Source organism: Hydra viridissima, unplaced genomic scaffold (genome assembly GCF_058129835.1).
Source record: "Hydra viridissima isolate aposymbiotic clone 2 unplaced genomic scaffold, HvirCarnegie_v1 scaffold_14, whole genome shotgun sequence".
NCBI classification, from domain to species: Eukaryota; Metazoa; Cnidaria; class Hydrozoa; order Anthoathecata; family Hydridae; genus Hydra; species Hydra viridissima.
Genome location: NW_028324313.1, coordinates 6915413 through 6932973, shown reverse-complemented (window position 1 = coordinate 6932973; position 17561 = coordinate 6915413). Strand labels below are relative to the sequence as shown.

Here is a 17561-nt window from a genome sequence, read left to right as displayed (position 1 = left end):
CGTCTTTTAGAAAAACTTTGTAATGCTAATGCCCAGGAGGTTTCTGGCAGTGTCTGAGAAAAAAGCAAGGCCAATATATAATTATATTAAATAAAACTCCAAAAATAAAGTATTGTTTGTTTTAATCATCAAAATGAGAATTTGCAACAAGGGTTTCATGTTAATACCTTGAGGTTATTGTACTTTATTTAACTTCGTCATCATTTTTTTATTTCGGATATTTAGTATTTTTGTCGTGTAGACTTTTGTGACTGGCTCTGTTTACGTGGTCGCCAGGTAAACATGCTAACCGATATACTGACTGATTTTATCATATTTAACATCAACGTAGAAGTGGTAGAAAATTTGAAAATTTATTAATGATGTATTTTAATGCAAAATGGGATTTTATCGAGCAAATTTTCAAACCTCTCTTGGTGTATGAGATATTTTTTTAACTGTTTGCATCTCAGTTGTGGCTCGCGAGTTATTCAAAGTTAAATTTGGTCAAGATAAGTATTCCATGAGAAAGTGGGACAGGCATCTAACCTTAGATTTTCTTCATACTTTGTCAAAAAGATGATCTACATCACATAGATTACAAAATTTTAGCACTGTAATTAAATGGATTTTTGAGATATCGCTATTTCAAAATGAATTATGTTTGGGGATTTTGTTAGCTTGGCGGCCATCTTGTTTTTTGTGTTGTTTTTATTTTATAAGCTATTGTAAAACCATACACGTGATCAAGCTAAAATTTTGCACCCGCATAGTTTTGAAGATGAGGGAAACAGAATATAATGTTTATTTTTCATAAAAACAATCGAAGCGAGGTCAAATTGAGGATTGTTTTTCTTTTACAATTTATCTCTAAAAATGTAATCAAATTAGAGACCTGTTAACCGTGGTAGCCCTTTTTTTTGTCAATTATCTTTTTCTATTATCAAAATTCATGTTTTAAAGAATGTTTTAATGAAAAAAATGAGACGTAAGTTATTTGTGGTTTGTTGTAAAAATATAGGAAAATCATGTTAAAAAATGCTTAAAAGAAAGTATTGTGGGTATGTGTTGATTTTTCCTTTTTCTTAATTAATTAAATCAGAAAATTTATACAAAAGAAAAGTTGATAAAAACTTTTTTCATCTATTCTCTAAAGAGGCTTTTATTCAAATCAATAAATGCTTCCTTTTAGATATTACAGACATAATTAGTTGGTTTTTACTAAAACAAATAAAATAACAAATATTAAAACTGGAAAGTCTTAGGATTAGTCAGATCATTAGTCATCAAGCCAGCTGTTGTTTTTTTATCCCTTAGTTAATTATTAAATTAAAAAACAAGTTTTTCAATAAAAATTGCAAAAAATATTCAAAATGTAAAAATATTAATCATAACGGTTTTCTTAATACAATATATCAATCCGTGTATTTGTGTTTACTTATAGTTGACACATAAATAATCAATTTCATAAAATGTTATACACTAAATCAACTGGATTGACAGATATATCAAGCTATTCAGAGAGAGATAGAAATTTAATATTAAGACGATTTGGGTAATCAATATTAAATGATGATGTTAAAATCTGTTTTCATCATGAGTTACTTTTACTTACCAGATTTGCTAATTCCCAAAAGAATTACTTGGACCCATTTAAAAGCCATAAAATCAATGTAAAAAGTAAAATTATTTGTTTTTAACTAACTGTGCAACCACTTTTTACAAAGAGTACATCTACTGAGCTTTTAAATAGTTTAACAAATTTTTAGTTTCTTTTTCTCAGTTCCTAAATTACACTTCTTACTTTTGTAGACCATTTTTACTTTTAAAAAATATAGGTAGTTTGAAAGAAATCAATATTCAACTGGAAAAAGATATATACTCAATTGGTGTGGTAACAACACCTGGTTTTAAAATGCGTCCTTCATTTCGAAAAAAAGTGGTACAAAAGATTATTGGTTTGTATTACAGGACCACAATGATGAAAATGACTCTCTGAAACAAAAATTTTCTCATGAAGAGATGGAAGTAGCACAAGAGTACATAAATGTAAAGATTTCCTAAAGCAAAAGAAATTTATTGCAAGCTAATGAAGTCATGTCGTAAAAGCAATCAGTTATCCTCAATACAGTAGATCTGAGAAGTGAAAAAAATCAACTACTTTTCTGATGGTTGTACTGGCCAATACAAAAATTGCAACCATTTCTTAAATTTATACTACCATACTAAAGATAAGGATGCAATTTGAATGGAATTTCTCTGCAACATCACATTGAAAGTCACCATCTGATAAAATTGGTAGGCTGGTTAAAAAAAATTAATTCCAATTCTAATCTTCAACTTCCAACTGACTTACAAATTCAGAATGCTGAAAAAATGTTTAATTTCTCTAAAGACAACACATCTGGCATTCACTTCATTTTTTTAAAGGCTGAAGATATTTGTTTAGTCCGTAATTCTTTGACTCTCCGATTCAATAATGCAAAAACCTTACCTAAAAGACAAGAAGTACAAGAAGTTTTTTTCAATTTACTCCGCTGGATGCAATAAAAGAGTCTGAGCTGAAGGAAGTCAATTTAACATTCAACCTTTTGGTTTCAATATCTCCAAGAAATTAGAGCAGAAAAATATCATATCTGCAAATACGATATGCTTAAGTTGGCAGGTTTACTATTAAATATTGATGAAAATGATGAAGATTCCCTTGTCAAATTCATGCATCCTCGTTTACCCAACACTTTTTTTAATTGACCCAGCAGATGATTGTTGTTGGGTTCTTAAACCTTACATCCTAACTATGCTAAAAACACCGCCGTTTTCAGCAATATGCCACAAATACCAGATAGACTCAGAAGATTTGTCAAAGGTTCATTCTTTAAATTAACTCAGCCATAGTAGTAATACACTATTAATGATGGATTCAAGAATTTCTAAAGAATTTTTTTATTACTCAAATCTGCTTGATTAATTGTAATAAATACTCAAAAAAACCCAGCCCTCATTTTTTCATCAAAAGACTCTTTAAATATGTTTTTTAAAAAGAGAAAAAAAAAATTGACAAAAATACAATTCTACCTTGGTTCCCAGGCCACTTTTCTTGGTTTATCAAATTTTCCGAGCTAAACTAAAATAAAAGTCCCTATTTTTGCTTTGCTCCCATTGTTTCTATAAAAAATAAACATATTCTGATTCCTCATCTTCAAAAGTATTCGGGTGATAAATTTCAGCTTGATCATGTGTTTGGTTTTACAATAGCTTATAAAACAAAAACAACAAAAAAACTAAGATGTCCACCTAACTAAAAAAATATCCTAATATAGATAATCTTTTTAAAATTTTACAAGGTAATCTATGTGATGTAGGTGACCATTTTGACAAAGTATGAAGAAAATCTGAGATGGTGGGTTCCTGGAATATTTGTCCTGTTTTCTTATGGAATACCCAAGAGCTATTTAAAATCAACAATGAGCCAGAACAGATCAACAATTTTTTCGATACTTTCAATTAATAAAAAAGATTCCAGAAGCATTCATTTTAATGATCTAACTAAAATTTTTACTCAACCGATTGAATAATCTTGTGTTAACGAAACAATTTGCAGTTCAAATTCCCAAAGAAAATTGCTGCTAATATTTGGGAATGGTGAACAGAAGTGTATCAAACTGTTCTGCAACAGGTCTTCTGTTAGGTTTATTTAGAAAACTGAGTAAAATTAACCTAATTTCAGTTATCTGAATGAACTTAACAGAAGATGTTTAACAAACTTCTTATTAAAAAGTTTTCGAAGACAAAAATTAAAGGTCATTTTTTAACTGGAAATTTTAAATGGAAATTTTTTATGTGTTAAATTTTGTTTTCAAAAACTACAGAAGCATAAACTGTATTTAAATAACCACATCGAGAGTTGATCTGTTGAATTCCAGTACCAAAAATTTCATGTCGATAGCCCCCCTCCAAGCTCTTCTCCCCCTCTATCTCATTTCCGCATAAAAAAGTTTGCGGTTTTGCTATGAGAATAGCACATTTCTTACAGATCACGTTTGACTTGGGTCCATAATTCATTTATATTACATACTAGTGAATATATAGTGTAGAGATGGTAAAACTTGGATTACTATTCTTAAACTTTGCTCGACGAAAAAAACTTGTTGGGTTGGAAACTAGAAAATCATATATATCACCAAAAAATAACGAAGGTATATGGCATGGTGCTGGAGTAAAGTCTGGTTTTATCGAAACGTTTTCTAAAAAAAAGTAATGATGATAGTCTTTAAAAAGTATTAGTAATTTTTTGAGGTTATAGTCTATGTTTATTAACAAGTTTTAAAAATCCTTATTTTTGTTTGTTTTTAAACATGGAATTGGAAATAAAACAAATTTTTATGTAACGGTGAAAATATAGTCAATGATCATTTTAGTATATATTATATACATTACAAGTAAGAGTATCTTTAAAATGTAAGTTTCAGCTAACATAAAAGTGATTCACTTTATATCCTCTTAGGACAAAACGATTCTGGAAACCAAATGTTTTTGAACGCCAATATTACAGCGATTTGCTAGATGAAACTGTTCGATATACTTTTACCATGAAAGCTGTGCGTGCAATAGATTATGCTGGTGGCTTTGATAATTACATTTTGAGAACTCCTGATAAAGTATTAGTTTCTAATGCTGCTATTGCTTTAAAAAGAAAAATGGAAACTGTCCAAAGAATGCTTCAAGTCAATGATAAAACCTTGAGTGAGATAAAAGAAGAAATAAAACCACGGAGAGTCAGTAAACATGTATGGGTGCCTCCTAATTTTGTAAATAGGTTTTATTTTGATTGGAGAGGCCCTCGTAAACATGCTATTTACTGTTAGATTGTCTAATGATTTTCTGCATAATTAATTTTTTAAGCACTTTATTATTGAAGAACCTAGTTATTGTAAATTTTATATATTCAAATCAAGAAGTACTTTAAGTAAAAGTTTGATGCCAAATTTAAAAATATGCTACAATTAAAGTAATATTTTAAAATCCTACTCTATGAGTGATTGTCTGAAGCATAAATAGCTAAATGTTATACACTGAAATTACTTATTATAGAAACAATCATAGTAATAGTGGTTATTATATTAGGAACTGTTGGCAGTATTAACTTATGTGTGACTTTTTTATGGAGTTGTTTATGGGTTTTCAGTGTAAATAAAAACATGGTTTTCTAAAATAATAGTTTTTTAATGTGTCTTAATATATAAAACAATAATATGCATTCATTAGTCTTAGTAGATCTCTTTCTAGATGCAAATTTCAAAAAGTATTGCTTAGTTTTTTGGACTTTGGAAAATGGCTGCTGCATCATCAGGGCGACAAGGTGTTCAGTCATCAACCAATCTCCCTTTGATAATGCAAGAGTCTCAGAATCTTCCAATGACTCAAGAAGATGATATACCTGAGCTGCGTAAGCAAGAGATAGGAGACATTTTACAGCAGATTATGAATATTACTGACCAATCTTTGGATGAAGCTCAAGCTAGGTTAGTTTTATAAATGAGAAGTTTTAAAGAAAATAAAGGACCAAAAATCATGGATTAAATTAGCAGCTATTACTTTATAATATCTTTTACTTATAGTGTTATGTTTGGTAATATTAGCTATATTATCCATTTGATTTCAATTTTTGTGGTGTACTGTTTTATTAACTGTGGTTAAAGTGCATAGAAAAAGTCTACTATTCCTTACAAAAATTTTTTAATTATGGTGCTCTAAAATTTTTATTTCAAATGATCTTTCTCCTTCACTTTTTAAAATTTAAACTGTCATTTATTGGCTTAAAATTCAGTTAATTGTGGTATTCACAAGTTTATTTTAATGCCAAAAAAGAGTAAAAGCTATTATATAGACAAAAGGAGAAGCACCAAAATGTTTGACTTTGAACTTATATCTTAACAGAAAATGTCACCTAGTTAAATTTTATGTTTGTCACTAGGAAAATCTAGTTTTTAAAGTGTTGAAGTCTTAACTAGTTTAAAGTTTTGGATCTTAGTCTCAACTAGTTTTTCTTAACTTTACATAGTTTACATAGTTCTCATTTTGAGAAAGCTCTTAACTAGTAAGACTAAAAGTTTATAAGACCCAAGTTGATGTGGATAGTTTTCATTATTGCTTCTAGAAATCAATGCTATGGCTGGGGTTAGTATGGAAAATTGTTACTCTGTTAATTTTTCATTAAAAAAAAATTGCTTTAAATTAATATTATCAAATTTATAAGATGTTGGAAGTTGGAAGTAAATGAGGCAGGGAAAAGAAAAATCTGGGATTTTTAATTTCATTAGGAAGTTTTTTTTATTACTTACTAGAGATAAAAATTTAAAAAAACTTCTTCTGAGATAAGGAAGAATTCTAAAAGCCTGCTCATAAAACACTGGCCTGTATTTTATCTTATCTTTTTTTAAATTAATATCTACACCCTGTCTCAGACAGTGAAGAGTATTTTGATTTAAGTAGCAAATTTTTTATGATTATTATTTAAAGCATTTTATTGAATAAAGTTTAATTTAAATAATTGAGTTTTTTTTTAAAGTCAATACAATTTGCATGACACAAACTAGATTATAAAAATAAAAATTGTGCATGCGTTTAGAAAACATGCTCTAAATTGTCATCGAATGAAACCTGCACTTTTCACAGTTTTATGTGAGATCAAAGAAAAGACAGGTAGTTTTTTGAAGTAATTCTTTCTATATTAAACACAGTTTAATACAGCACATTGTATTCAATTGAATCAAACATCAGATAGTTAACATTTTAAAGTAAGCTCTGATTTTTTTAAAGCAATTAACTTGTGCAATCAGTCAGATGATGAGCCAGCAGATCCTCAGCTGATACGTTTAGACAATATGTTACTTGCTGAAGGAGTTGCTGATTCAGATAAAAGTACTAATTCTACAGCAATTTCTCCTCAAGATAGTCAGATTGAAAATGCGGATTACAAGATAAAGCTATCACAAATACGACAAATCTATCAGACTGAATTGGAAAAGTATAAGCAGGTAAAGAGTTGCTTCCAAAAGTTTTATAAAGATTGTTTAATCTAAAAATGGTAGGAGATGTGCAAACTCAATATGCTTCTTTTTTTACCTGTTTATGTTAAACTTTTATGTTGCCCTTTTTTGTAAGATCAATATTTTTGTCTAATTCACTTTAATTTGTAAAGTTGAAAAATTGAACTTTTTATGGCTGTTTAGAATTATATAATAGTTTTTTTAAAGGCATGTGCCGAGTTCACTACTCATGTCATGAACTTGCTTCGTGAGCAGTCTCGAACACGCCCTATTTCAAAGGAAGAAATTGATCGTATGGTCAGCATTATTCATAGAAAGTTTAATTCTATACAGATGCAACTTAAACAGAGTACTTGTGAGGCAGTGATGATTCTCAGATCTCGTTTTTTAGATGCCAGGTTAAAAAGCATATTTAACAATTTTATTAAATCAATATTATGTTTTAATATACTACAAATTTTGAAATGTTGTAAAAGAGCTATGAAATTTTTAAAATGGAGTTCTTTTTCAAAACTAAAGGACCGAACCAATTTAGAAAGTTGCAGATGTTTTTTATTGCAAATGTTATTATTGATTATGTGATGTAGCTTGACTTTTTTTTTATATTCTAACAAATGTTTCTTTTTTTTTTTTTTTTTTTTTACAAAGTAAACATTAAACAAGTTAATGAATCATATTTCTCTTTGCTACTTTTATTCAGTGTGTTTTTTATTTTCACATTCTGTTTTAATTATAGACGTAAGCGAAGAAACTTTAGTAAGCAGTCTACAGAAGTATTAAATGAATACTTCTATTCTCACTTAAGTAACCCTTACCCATCAGAAGAGACAAAAGAAGAGCTAGCACGTAGCTGTGGTATAAGTGTTGCTCAGGTCATTTATATAATTGAATATTGGATTTAGTCTAATCATAGTTTAACTTAAATTACCATCTTACAAAAAAAAAAAAAAATGTTTCTGTAATTTTTACTGTTTGTTATTTTTTTAGGTTTCAAACTGGTTTGGGAATAAGAGGATAAGGTACAAAAAGAATATTGGTAAAGCACAAGAAGAAGCTACTCTGTATGCTAAATCAAGTTCAACATCACCTTCTGTTTCTGATCGAATTCAAGTGAATCGTGGTAAAAATTCATTGGGTGTTTTTCCAGTTTCTTATATTATTACATTTTTAAGTTAATGATTTTCACTCATACAGTTTTAATTTTTTTTTTTTAATTAAGGTGATCAGGTTCAATTGACAAATGAAATCTTCTCACAGCTTGCATCTTCAGATTGTGCAGTGGGAGTTCCACCTGTAGGTTTTAAAATCATCTTGCAGATTTGTATTTAGTCGCCTTCTTTTTGTTCTTGTTAATTTTATGTTCTGTAACCTATTTAAGGTTAGCAATCACCATCTTGTTGTCGCTCAGGAAAATTTTTGTAATTCTAGCAATTTGAATGGTTCATCTGACATCACTCAGAACCCGGTATTTTTTAAATTTTTATATTTTTCTCAAAAAAATAACTTTTGCTTTTTTTACTGATTGAATGATTTTTTTATTCTTTTTATTTCAGGTTAATAGTTTTAATAGTCTTTTGGACTCAATCAATACTTGGGCAAAGGTGTTGTTATTTTGGTTATCTTAGTTTTCTACTACTTTACTATTGAATTATTATTGAAATTTTTTATATTTTTATTGATAAAGTTTGATTTAACTTGTATTCTCAATACGTTGTAAGTTTTACTGACGAGATTCCTTTAATTTATGCGTAATTTATTCGTGAGTTCATTATGCACCTGAATATAGGCCACAAACACAGATTTGTATTTTAACCTGTAGTATAACCTGTAGTATTTTAATTTCTTTTTCCAGCTCGGATCGGTTAAAGCTGTTATTGACTGTCCTCGTGTCTGATTTTCCCTTACGTCTATGTAAGAACTTCAAGTTTCTAAGAAAGCGAGTGATACGAGGAAAAAGTTATCTTTTGAGTATCTGGGTACCGTTTCATAAAAATGATCAGTCTGATAGTTATTGGCGATTCTTAATCTTAATATTCTTAATTTGCTAAATTACATTTATACAAGATTATTAAATTAATTGCGGACGCAATTATTCTAATGAGATAATGAGATATTAGAAATTCACTTTATGAAGCGTAATTTTCCCAGACTGATTACTCTCTTTGATAAATACAAACTGATCATTTTCATAAAATGGCCCCCTGATTTATTAACAATGCAGATATTATCAGATTTTTTAAACGAACTTAACGGAAATATTTTGAATGACTAGTTTTATTAACTAAAATATAAGGGGATTTAACGAAAAACGAATACGATATTACATTAATTTTTTCAATTTTGTATCATTTTATTTTGTATCATTTGTTTTTTTGTTTTTTTTTTGTTATTATTTTTAAATATGGGTTTGTATATAAAAAATGATTTACGAGAGAGTGTATTTTATAACTATGAACAAAAACATGTATATATTTCTTGAATGAGTATTTGTGTTGGGATGAATGATCAGAATATATCAGAATTCCTGGGGCAGCAAATTATATTATTTGTAGATTTTTTGTATACTAACTGGATGCATATTTTTACTCTGGGAATACGCAGCAAGTTATTATTTTCCCTGATTAGGGCTTGATATTCTTGTAGTCATTGCCGAGGATACACATCTCATAATCGATGCAGGATTTACTTGTGAGATTTCGCTTTTGTTAAGTATGATGTTTGTATCCAGAAAAAAAATTTTCCTATTAAATATCACCTAAAACACGGGAAATTGAAAAAAAAAAAACTGTCTACCTAGAAACAAAGATGTCTACCTAGAAACAAATATGCCTGCTTAGAAACTATGAAATTTAATTAAATTTATAATAGGTTGGAATGTAATAATTGCATAACATGAATAGCGAACACTCTTCGTTTAGTAAATATTTTTGTTAAACAACAAAGGTCGCTTATAAATGTTAACCTTCAGAGTGTTAAATGACGTCTTAGAGTGTTTTACATTTCTCAGTACTTCATGTTTATCTTAATCCAATAAATAAAAATAAACTAGCATAAATAAATAAAAATAAACCAGCATAAATAAATAAAAAGCATTATTGAAGAAATCTCAGTAAAAAACGCGTTTACTAGTTGTACGCTACGCCTTCTCCACTACTTCAAATAAAACTTGATATTATTTCAATTGGCGATCTAAATAACGTTGGAGCCCTCTAATTTTAGGAAAAAGAAAGGCCAATCCGCCAATAAGCAAAAATATGATTAATTTTTCAGGTCTTAAAGCAAATCGTTATAGAAAATTTGCTCCTGTAAAATCATTTCACAGTTGCATGCTTAGATTTCAGTATTTTCTTTAGTTATTTGATTGCAATATTTGCCTTGTGGATTACAAATAAAATAAACTTTGTCTTATTAACTGTTAATAACACGGCAGTCATTTTGCTGCCACTCAGAAATCATAATAAAAATAGCCTGTAAGTTTTCCATGAAGGAAAATTATTGCTACTTTTTTCTATAGCAGAGTGTAAATTTCAATTAAGTGTATTGCGTAGTGACGTAGGAGAAAACATTTCGTTGAATATTGTTATAATTTGATCGTTTTGATTTGTGAAGTTTCTACAATTTTTTACTCCAGTTATAAATCTTTATGGTAAGTGCAAAAATATGTTTGTTAATTCATCCAGGTGAGATGATTTGTTTTTTTTTTTTAATCTTTATTGGTTTTTTTTGCGCGCAAAGTTCTTTTGAGTTTTTATCCAAGCTTGGTATGATGAAATAGTCGTTTAAAAACTCAGTAAATCGGAATAAGAATCAAATCACAAACCCTGTTTATCATACGAGAAGTACATTTTCTCTGTAGCAAATATTTTTCCAGAACCTTTTTTTTTTTATCGAGCACCTGTACTTTAAAAAAAAAGTGTGTCTCTAATTGTTATCCAAAGTATTTTTAGAGAGGTGATACAGGTAGGCATTAGAGTCTCGGTACGGAAAGTATCGTGTAGTCACTGCATTGGTCATTTTTTACGATACTCGTCCTACGATACCGATACCAATACAGAATTGGAATCGGTCTCGGAAGGACTGATTTTTCTGATACCAACTTCGAAGTATCGTTGATGGTAATATCGTACTTATGAGTCTTTCGGGACTCTGATGCTTAGATACACACATAGTCTTGGGAACCATGTAAAAAGAAAGTCAGCACAAACCGAGATAGTAGGTAACTTAGTATTGTTATTTCCTTAAAACTATTATTGCCTTGGAACCATTATTAACTAGGTACTAATATCAGCATGGTACCATTGTTAACTTGGCACCATTTTTAATTAGATATCAATATTAGTTCTAGAAACTTGTTAAAGTAGAAATTGTAAGAGAGTAAAAGTTTGAAAAGGAAACGCAAAAATATCACAAGAAACAGATTTATAAATAAAAAACGAGTAACTAAAGTCTAGCCAATTTGAACTACTCTTTATAACATTTTCTTTAGGACGCCTAAAATATTTTTTTATCAGATCATTTTCTTTTTTTGGTATATTTTTGAAAATGAAGAAATTTGGTCATTTTTTTTAGGACTAGTTTTTTTGCCTCTATCAAATTCAGTTGGGAAGATACCTTTTACAAATTTTTAATATCACTAGTAAATTTATCGGTAAATGAAATATTTATTATTTACCTTAAAGATAATACTTTATCTCTAGTATAGGAACTTCTTATCTTTTATTTATATATTCAAATATTTTTTTTTATGTCACGTAGCTTGCGATCGTCATGAAACCTTATAAATAAATTATTTTAATGAAGGAGTCGCAAACGATGTTGTATAATATTTGCTAAGATCAAACCTTAACTGGTTTTTCATTTCTGATATTTTTGCTTCTTAAAAAAGCTTTATATTATAAAAGCAAAGAAAAAAAATCAAGTTTTTCGTACTCATTTTGCAAGTTTTTCGCTTTTTATTAATGGTGGGCTATATATATATATATATATATATATATATATATATATATATATATATATATATATATATATATAATCTTGGTGTCTGTGTGTGTGTGTGTTTGTTATTGGTTTAACAAATGATGCTGTTAATTATGCTCGTCATTTGCCAAACTGACTTATTCCGTAAAAGAAGTTGAGATTCGTTATATACATTTTTAAAATTCCCTTTAAAATATAAATTTAATTTTGCCATTTAGTGTTGTTAAAAATTTAATTCGAATATTAACAGCTTTAATTCTAAAATTTAGAGATAGTGGCCAAAACTATTTCCGCCCCACCTCTTCAACCGCGCGATTAGAGTATCGGATTTGCTTTTGATGTTCTTCAAAATTTTTAAACTAATATCTTGTTTATCTCAGCTCAAATATTTTTGACCTTTTATATAAAGACGATTTAGATCTAATATATTTAATCTAAATTATTGTCATGTAGGGTGGGGGACAGACTTTGCATCGCCAGATTCTTCTCTGTTATCCTTCCACTATTATAACATTTTAGATATTATTCAAGATTTTGAGTTGATAATCAAATAAAAAGAATTAAACAGAAAGTATTTGACTTTTTTAATTTCTCATTGATAACTGATTTATTTCAGTTTATTATATCGCGAGGTTAGAATTATTTTGTTCTATCTCCCATTTTAAACGTTTGGAGAAAGTTTTTGATTTTTTCCTAAATGAAAAATTACTTAAAATTTTAGCAATTATGCTTTAACAATTTATGCTTTAAATAACTTATATTTAAACAAAATATTTAGAAAAAAAATTAAAAAATAAAACATATTTTAAAAGTAATCATTACTTACTAAGATTATTAAATCATTTTCTCCCAACTTTTAAAATTGGAGATAAAACAAAATAGTTGTAACCTCGCGATATACAAAAGTGAGTATTGCTTCACCTTAGTCTGATTTTATTTCAAATAAGTTGCGACTACGTTTTTGTTCTTCAATAATTCAACCTTGCAATAGTGAATTATTCTTGTAAAAGTCAATCATGCTATCAACTGATATTCTTGGCTGTAAAACTGTAATTTCTCCGTTTTCAAAAGCGCTATTTGATGTTTTTATATTTAGAAAAATTTCATAAAAAAAATAATTTTGGAAAGTATACTTATTTTTAAAAATTTCAAAAAAAGATGTTAACTTATAAATACTATATATATTTATATCAAGTATTTTTGTTTTATCATTTTTTTAGTAACCTTTTATGATATTTTTTGTTTATTGCAACTAATTTAGTGTTCATTAATCATTAATGATATTTGAGAAAATGAGCCTAAATTAAGTTAACGCATTTACAACAAACGAATAAAATGTTTTAGGATAATAAACTATGATAAATATGTCTCACAAGATAACGTAGATCCACCCGCATGACGACGCTAAATGTATGAACGTCCCCTCACTACAAAAAGACACCAAGGGGAGTATCGATAGCACAAACTGATAAAAGTTTGATATTCTGCAAATAAAAGAAAAAAAATATCTCTTGTATTTTTAATAAATAATGTGTTCCTTTAAAAGTAGAATTTTGGAAACCAAGGTAAATTTATTTTTCTCGTCCATGCTCATGGTTTTGTCTTTACATTGTACATTTAATGAAATGGGTTACATTTGAATTTAACTTTTTTAAGGATACGAAGTAACAGATTTACTAAAGAAACTTGAAAAGGAAAGACAATGAACTCATCTTTTGAACTCAATACAACTTTACCTCAAAACCTCTTATCGAGAACAGTTGAAAATGCGCAGAACGTCTCGGAAACACTGCGTTTGGGTATTTTGATTATTTGTGTTCTTGTCGTCACACTCGGTGTGTCTGGAAACGGTTTAGTTTTACTCGTGTTTGGTTTAAGATGGTCAAAGTTGAAGTCATGCGAAATCTTTATGATTAGTTTAGCCCTAGCAGACTTTTTTAACGCAGTAGTTGCTCCAGTTAGAAATATTCTTGAACAAACAGGATTTAATTTTGGGTTAATAGGTAACGATGGGTGCAAACTTATATCTTTTTTTAGCACGACAACCATGACAGTTTCAGCATTAACCTTACTGGCTGTATCTATTGATCGATTTATTGTAGTAAAATGGCCTTTGCATAGACGGCCATATCAAAGAACTTTACTTACGATTATTGCGTGCACCTGGGTGGCTGCTGGTTCTTTGGGAGGTATTTATTTGTTCGGTGATAGAATTCGTCTTGATGATAATTTAATATGCTCAAATTATATGAAATCAGAAGAATATCTCATCTTTACAATTAGCACGTTTACAATACAAAGCGTAATACCAATAGTAATAATGACAGTGTTGTATTCTCTTATTGTATTCGAGTTAAGGAAGTCTGCAAAAAGTGGAATATTTGCTCATTGCCAGCGAGAAATGGCAATTCGATTATCACAAAACAGAAAAGCCAACAAAATGGTTTTTGTAGTTGTAATGATATTTTATGTTTGCATATTGCCTTCAAACTTGTTTTATTTGTGGTACATCTTTAGCCATACTGCCCTAGAGAAAGCCAAAATCATCTACGATATCCTTTCAATGCTGCAGATGTGTAACAGCATCGCTAATCCAATCATCTACAGCCGGTTACATACATCTTTTAAGCGAGAAATTATTAGATTAATATTTCCGTGTTGTTACAACAAATCAATCGACAGGTGCAAATCAACTCAAGATACGGTTCGTTGTTCTATACTTTACAACTCATCATTCCATTGGAAAAATCGGACAGATTCCAGAACCAGCAACGGTTCTTCAATTAAAACAAGAATATCATCTATCACATCATTGCAACTTTTAAAAAAGCGATCAACAGACGATGAAGTTAAAAAGTTATCAGGCTTATGGGAAAATGAATATCCTCTGGGAATATCTGCAGCAGTTGAGAGAGACGAGCAGCAAGTAAATGGCTTGAAAAAATATTCCAGGCATCTTTTGCATCGCTGTAACACCTATGACAATCCCATACTCATGAAAAAACTTGATTCATGAAGTAAAAAATAATTTTTTGCCAAAGAAAAGATTTTCTTCATTAAGTCAAATTTAATACTGTTTGCTATAATAGTAATAATAATTATTATTATTACCATTGTTATTATTGTTATCATTGTTTTTATTATTATCATTGTTATTATTATTATCATCATTATTATTATCATCACTTGATTTAACAAGATTAAGCATAAAGTATTATAACTATATAGTATTATAACATTTATATGCTTATTTTAATCATGTGGCTTTATAATATATTTACTATGCTTTATTTTTGTACTTGTAAAGTATGCAAATTTTTGCGGAATTTCCAGAACAGTCTATTTATTTTGATCTATTTGAATCTGTAAAAAAATTTTATATTTAGCTTGAATAGTAATTCATGTTTAACAAAGAGCTCAGGTTTAACAAACACACTAAAAAAAAACTGTGTAAACAGTTTTTTTTTAGTGTGTTTGTTTATTTGTTTTAATTTTGACGTCAATTAGTACTTTGTGAATTACAGACTCATAAAATTAAAAAATTTTATTTTTGATTCTGCAACTTCCCGCATTTACATTTTTTGCAACCCAGGTTATTGGAAACTTAATTTTACAGAATGCAGCGGCAAAACGCTTTCTTTTCCTTACTATTAAATTAACAAAATTTTAGAACCAAAAATAATCAATTTTGAGTAATATTTACAAAAGAAAAATCCAAGATCAATGCCTTGCATTCCTCAGTATTCGATTAGATCAGAATTATTTGATGACAACCTCCAGATGTGAGCTGAAGACCTGGCAATGACTGATGTGTTATTCTCTTGACGTAGAGTCTCAAGCTCTTGTAATGGATGATTTGAAAAAATTTAAACGGGTCTTTTTGCTAGCTTATCATTGAATAGTTAATGAAATTCAAAGCTGTGATGGGGAAAGGTCAAACATCCTAGGACCAAAAATTAGTCATTTTATCTTTTTAAAGATGTTGGGTCTTTTTGGCTCGGAATATCATCTTATTGGAACGCATAATTTCCATCTGGGGAGGACACATAATTCCCATCTAAGGAGGGTTTTCTTGAACTTAAAGCAATAATACCTAGCATTGTTATTGACAGAGGATGCTTTGTATGGCACATGGATAGAGAATTGTTACCTTTCTGATGAATAAATTGATAATTTCTTCTCTTGATGAATCTACGGTAAATATCTGAAATCATTTTAACTGCTTTTTAACTCTTTAAATAATTTTGAAGCTTTTTTTTTTTGTTGTTGCTTTAATCTGAAAAGTTTGATTTTTTTTGCCAAGAGTTGACAGACAACAATGACCTTCCCAAAATCTTAGGATTCTTTTTCAAGATCATTTGATCAACTTCAGACACTTTGAAAGGCTAATGGAGTGGTAGGATTCTTCTCAACTTGAATCGTTTTGTGAACTTCTTGTCAACTGTCTTTTTGCAAAGGAGTATCAGCATCTGAGGCTGTTCAGAACCGTTTTTACTTCACAAAATACCCTTTGATGAAGAAAAAAAATTATTTAAAAAAAAAGTTGAGTAATAAAGTTTTTGATAAAGTTTTTCGAGGATTTAGCAATAAAGGCATATTAGAAAGCCATAACCACGTAGGTTCATTAGACAGTTCTGGCAAATTTTTTAAGGGAATTGTTGGACTAGTCGCATCAGCTTTTGGTAAAATGATTAAAAATATTGTGACAAGTGTAACTTGTGTAGCAACTTCTACTAAGCTGTTAATAACACCTTAAATATTTTTGTAATGGTTGAGTGCTCAGTTTCGATGGTTTTCGATGGTGCTATTATTTTAAAAGCACCTTACATGACTTCATTGTATATTGGCAAGAACAGTTTTTCCACACTCTCTTCGTTTACATATAAATTTGGATTTCTCATTCTGTACAGACTTCATTTTCTGATAAATACAAGCGCATGTCTGAGAACCACTGTTAATGGCTTGCCAGCTAACGTGGCGTCTATTGACAGATAAAGCCTCGGTAGTTCTTTTCACAAAACTTTGGGTGTTTTTTAGAAATAACTTCAAACTATTTAAAAGCTAGATAAAAATTACTATCACACTTTGAACATATGTTCAATAAAGTTACTTATAAATGTTCCAATCAAAATTTACATAATTTATTTTAACACTTATTACTTATTCCCTAAGGTATTAGTTCCAGCTCGGCCAAGTTCATATGGTCTTTCCCGATTTATCTCCAATAACGTTCTTTCATCATCAAGCAAAATAGATACCAATGACACAATGTTTTCTTTTATAACTCTTTTGAGCACCTATTGCTCAGTTTACTATAACTCATTCTTATCCACACCTCACAGTTAAAATAGATTTTGGTCCCGTTTTCATAATAATGGAATATTTCTAGCTACTTTGCTTTTTAAAGTAGAACGGAGAATGTTGTAAAATTTTAAATTATTTTGGGTGTTTTCCTACGCCCTCTTAAAAATAAACCAGTGATGAATTTTCTTTTTACTAGATTTAAAATAATGTGCAACAAAAAAAATATATAAAATAAAACCATTTTACTACATC

The 17561-nt window shown here is 29.0% G+C and overlaps 3 protein-coding genes across 4 annotated transcripts; all 3 read left to right on the top strand.

Annotated features, from left to right (window-relative positions):
• The first annotated feature begins 3967 nt into the window (after positions 1 to 3967).
• Positions 3968 to 5501, top strand: LOC145182163 (large ribosomal subunit protein bL28m-like). The gene is made up of 2 exons (XM_090071580.1): positions 3968 to 4233; positions 4484 to 5501. Exons 1-2 carry the CDS (start codon positions 4076 to 4078, stop codon positions 4842 to 4844), a joined length of 519 nt encoding a protein of 172 aa, XP_089927706.1. The 5' UTR covers positions 3968 to 4075; the 3' UTR covers positions 4845 to 5501.
• LOC145182162 (pre-B-cell leukemia transcription factor 1-like) lies at positions 5247 to 9560 on the top strand. The gene is made up of 10 exons (XM_080057438.2): positions 5247 to 5501; positions 6608 to 6681; positions 6799 to 7016; positions 7236 to 7426; positions 7765 to 7900; positions 8016 to 8148; positions 8248 to 8321; positions 8407 to 8493; positions 8582 to 8629; positions 8881 to 9560. Exons 1-10 carry the CDS (start codon positions 5311 to 5313, stop codon positions 8920 to 8922), a joined length of 1194 nt encoding a protein of 397 aa, XP_079913564.2. The 5' UTR covers positions 5247 to 5310; the 3' UTR covers positions 8923 to 9560.
• A 981-nt stretch (positions 9561 to 10541) lies between these two features.
• LOC145182161 (galanin receptor 2a-like) lies at positions 10542 to 15093 on the top strand. 2 transcript variants are annotated; one of them, XM_090071579.1, is made up of 2 exons: positions 10542 to 10674; positions 13662 to 15093. In XM_090071579.1, the coding sequence occupies exon 2, from the start codon at positions 13708 to 13710 to the stop codon at positions 15019 to 15021; it is 1314 nt and encodes a 437-aa protein (XP_089927705.1). In that variant the 5' UTR covers positions 10542 to 10674; positions 13662 to 13707; the 3' UTR covers positions 15022 to 15093. The 2 variants fall into 2 exon arrangements, with proteins under 2 accessions (XP_089927705.1, XP_079913563.2); XM_080057437.2 differs by lacking the exon at positions 10542 to 10674 and adding an exon at positions 13367 to 13570.
• Positions 15094 to 17561: the final 2468 nt, after the last annotated feature.

Excerpts from the sequence above, each read along its gene's own strand:
- LOC145182163 (XM_090071580.1), top strand. The coding sequence starts at position 4,076 with ATGGTAAAACTTGGATTACTATTCTTAAACTTTGCTCGACGAAAAAAA. Across the intron at positions 4,234-4,483 it reads GAAACGTTTTCTAAAAAAAA|GACAAAACGATTCTGGAAAC; the intron begins GTAATGATGATA and ends ATATCCTCTTAG.
- LOC145182162 (XM_080057438.2), top strand. The coding sequence starts at position 5,311 with ATGGCTGCTGCATCATCAGGGCGACAAGGTGTTCAGTCATCAACCAAT. Across the intron at positions 8,322-8,406 it reads GTGCAGTGGGAGTTCCACCT|GTTAGCAATCACCATCTTGT; the intron begins GTAGGTTTTAAA and ends AACCTATTTAAG. Across the intron at positions 8,494-8,581 it reads CTGACATCACTCAGAACCCG|GTTAATAGTTTTAATAGTCT; the intron begins GTATTTTTTAAA and ends TTTTTATTTCAG.
- LOC145182161 (XM_090071579.1), top strand. The coding sequence starts at position 13,708 with ATGAACTCATCTTTTGAACTCAATACAACTTTACCTCAAAACCTCTTA.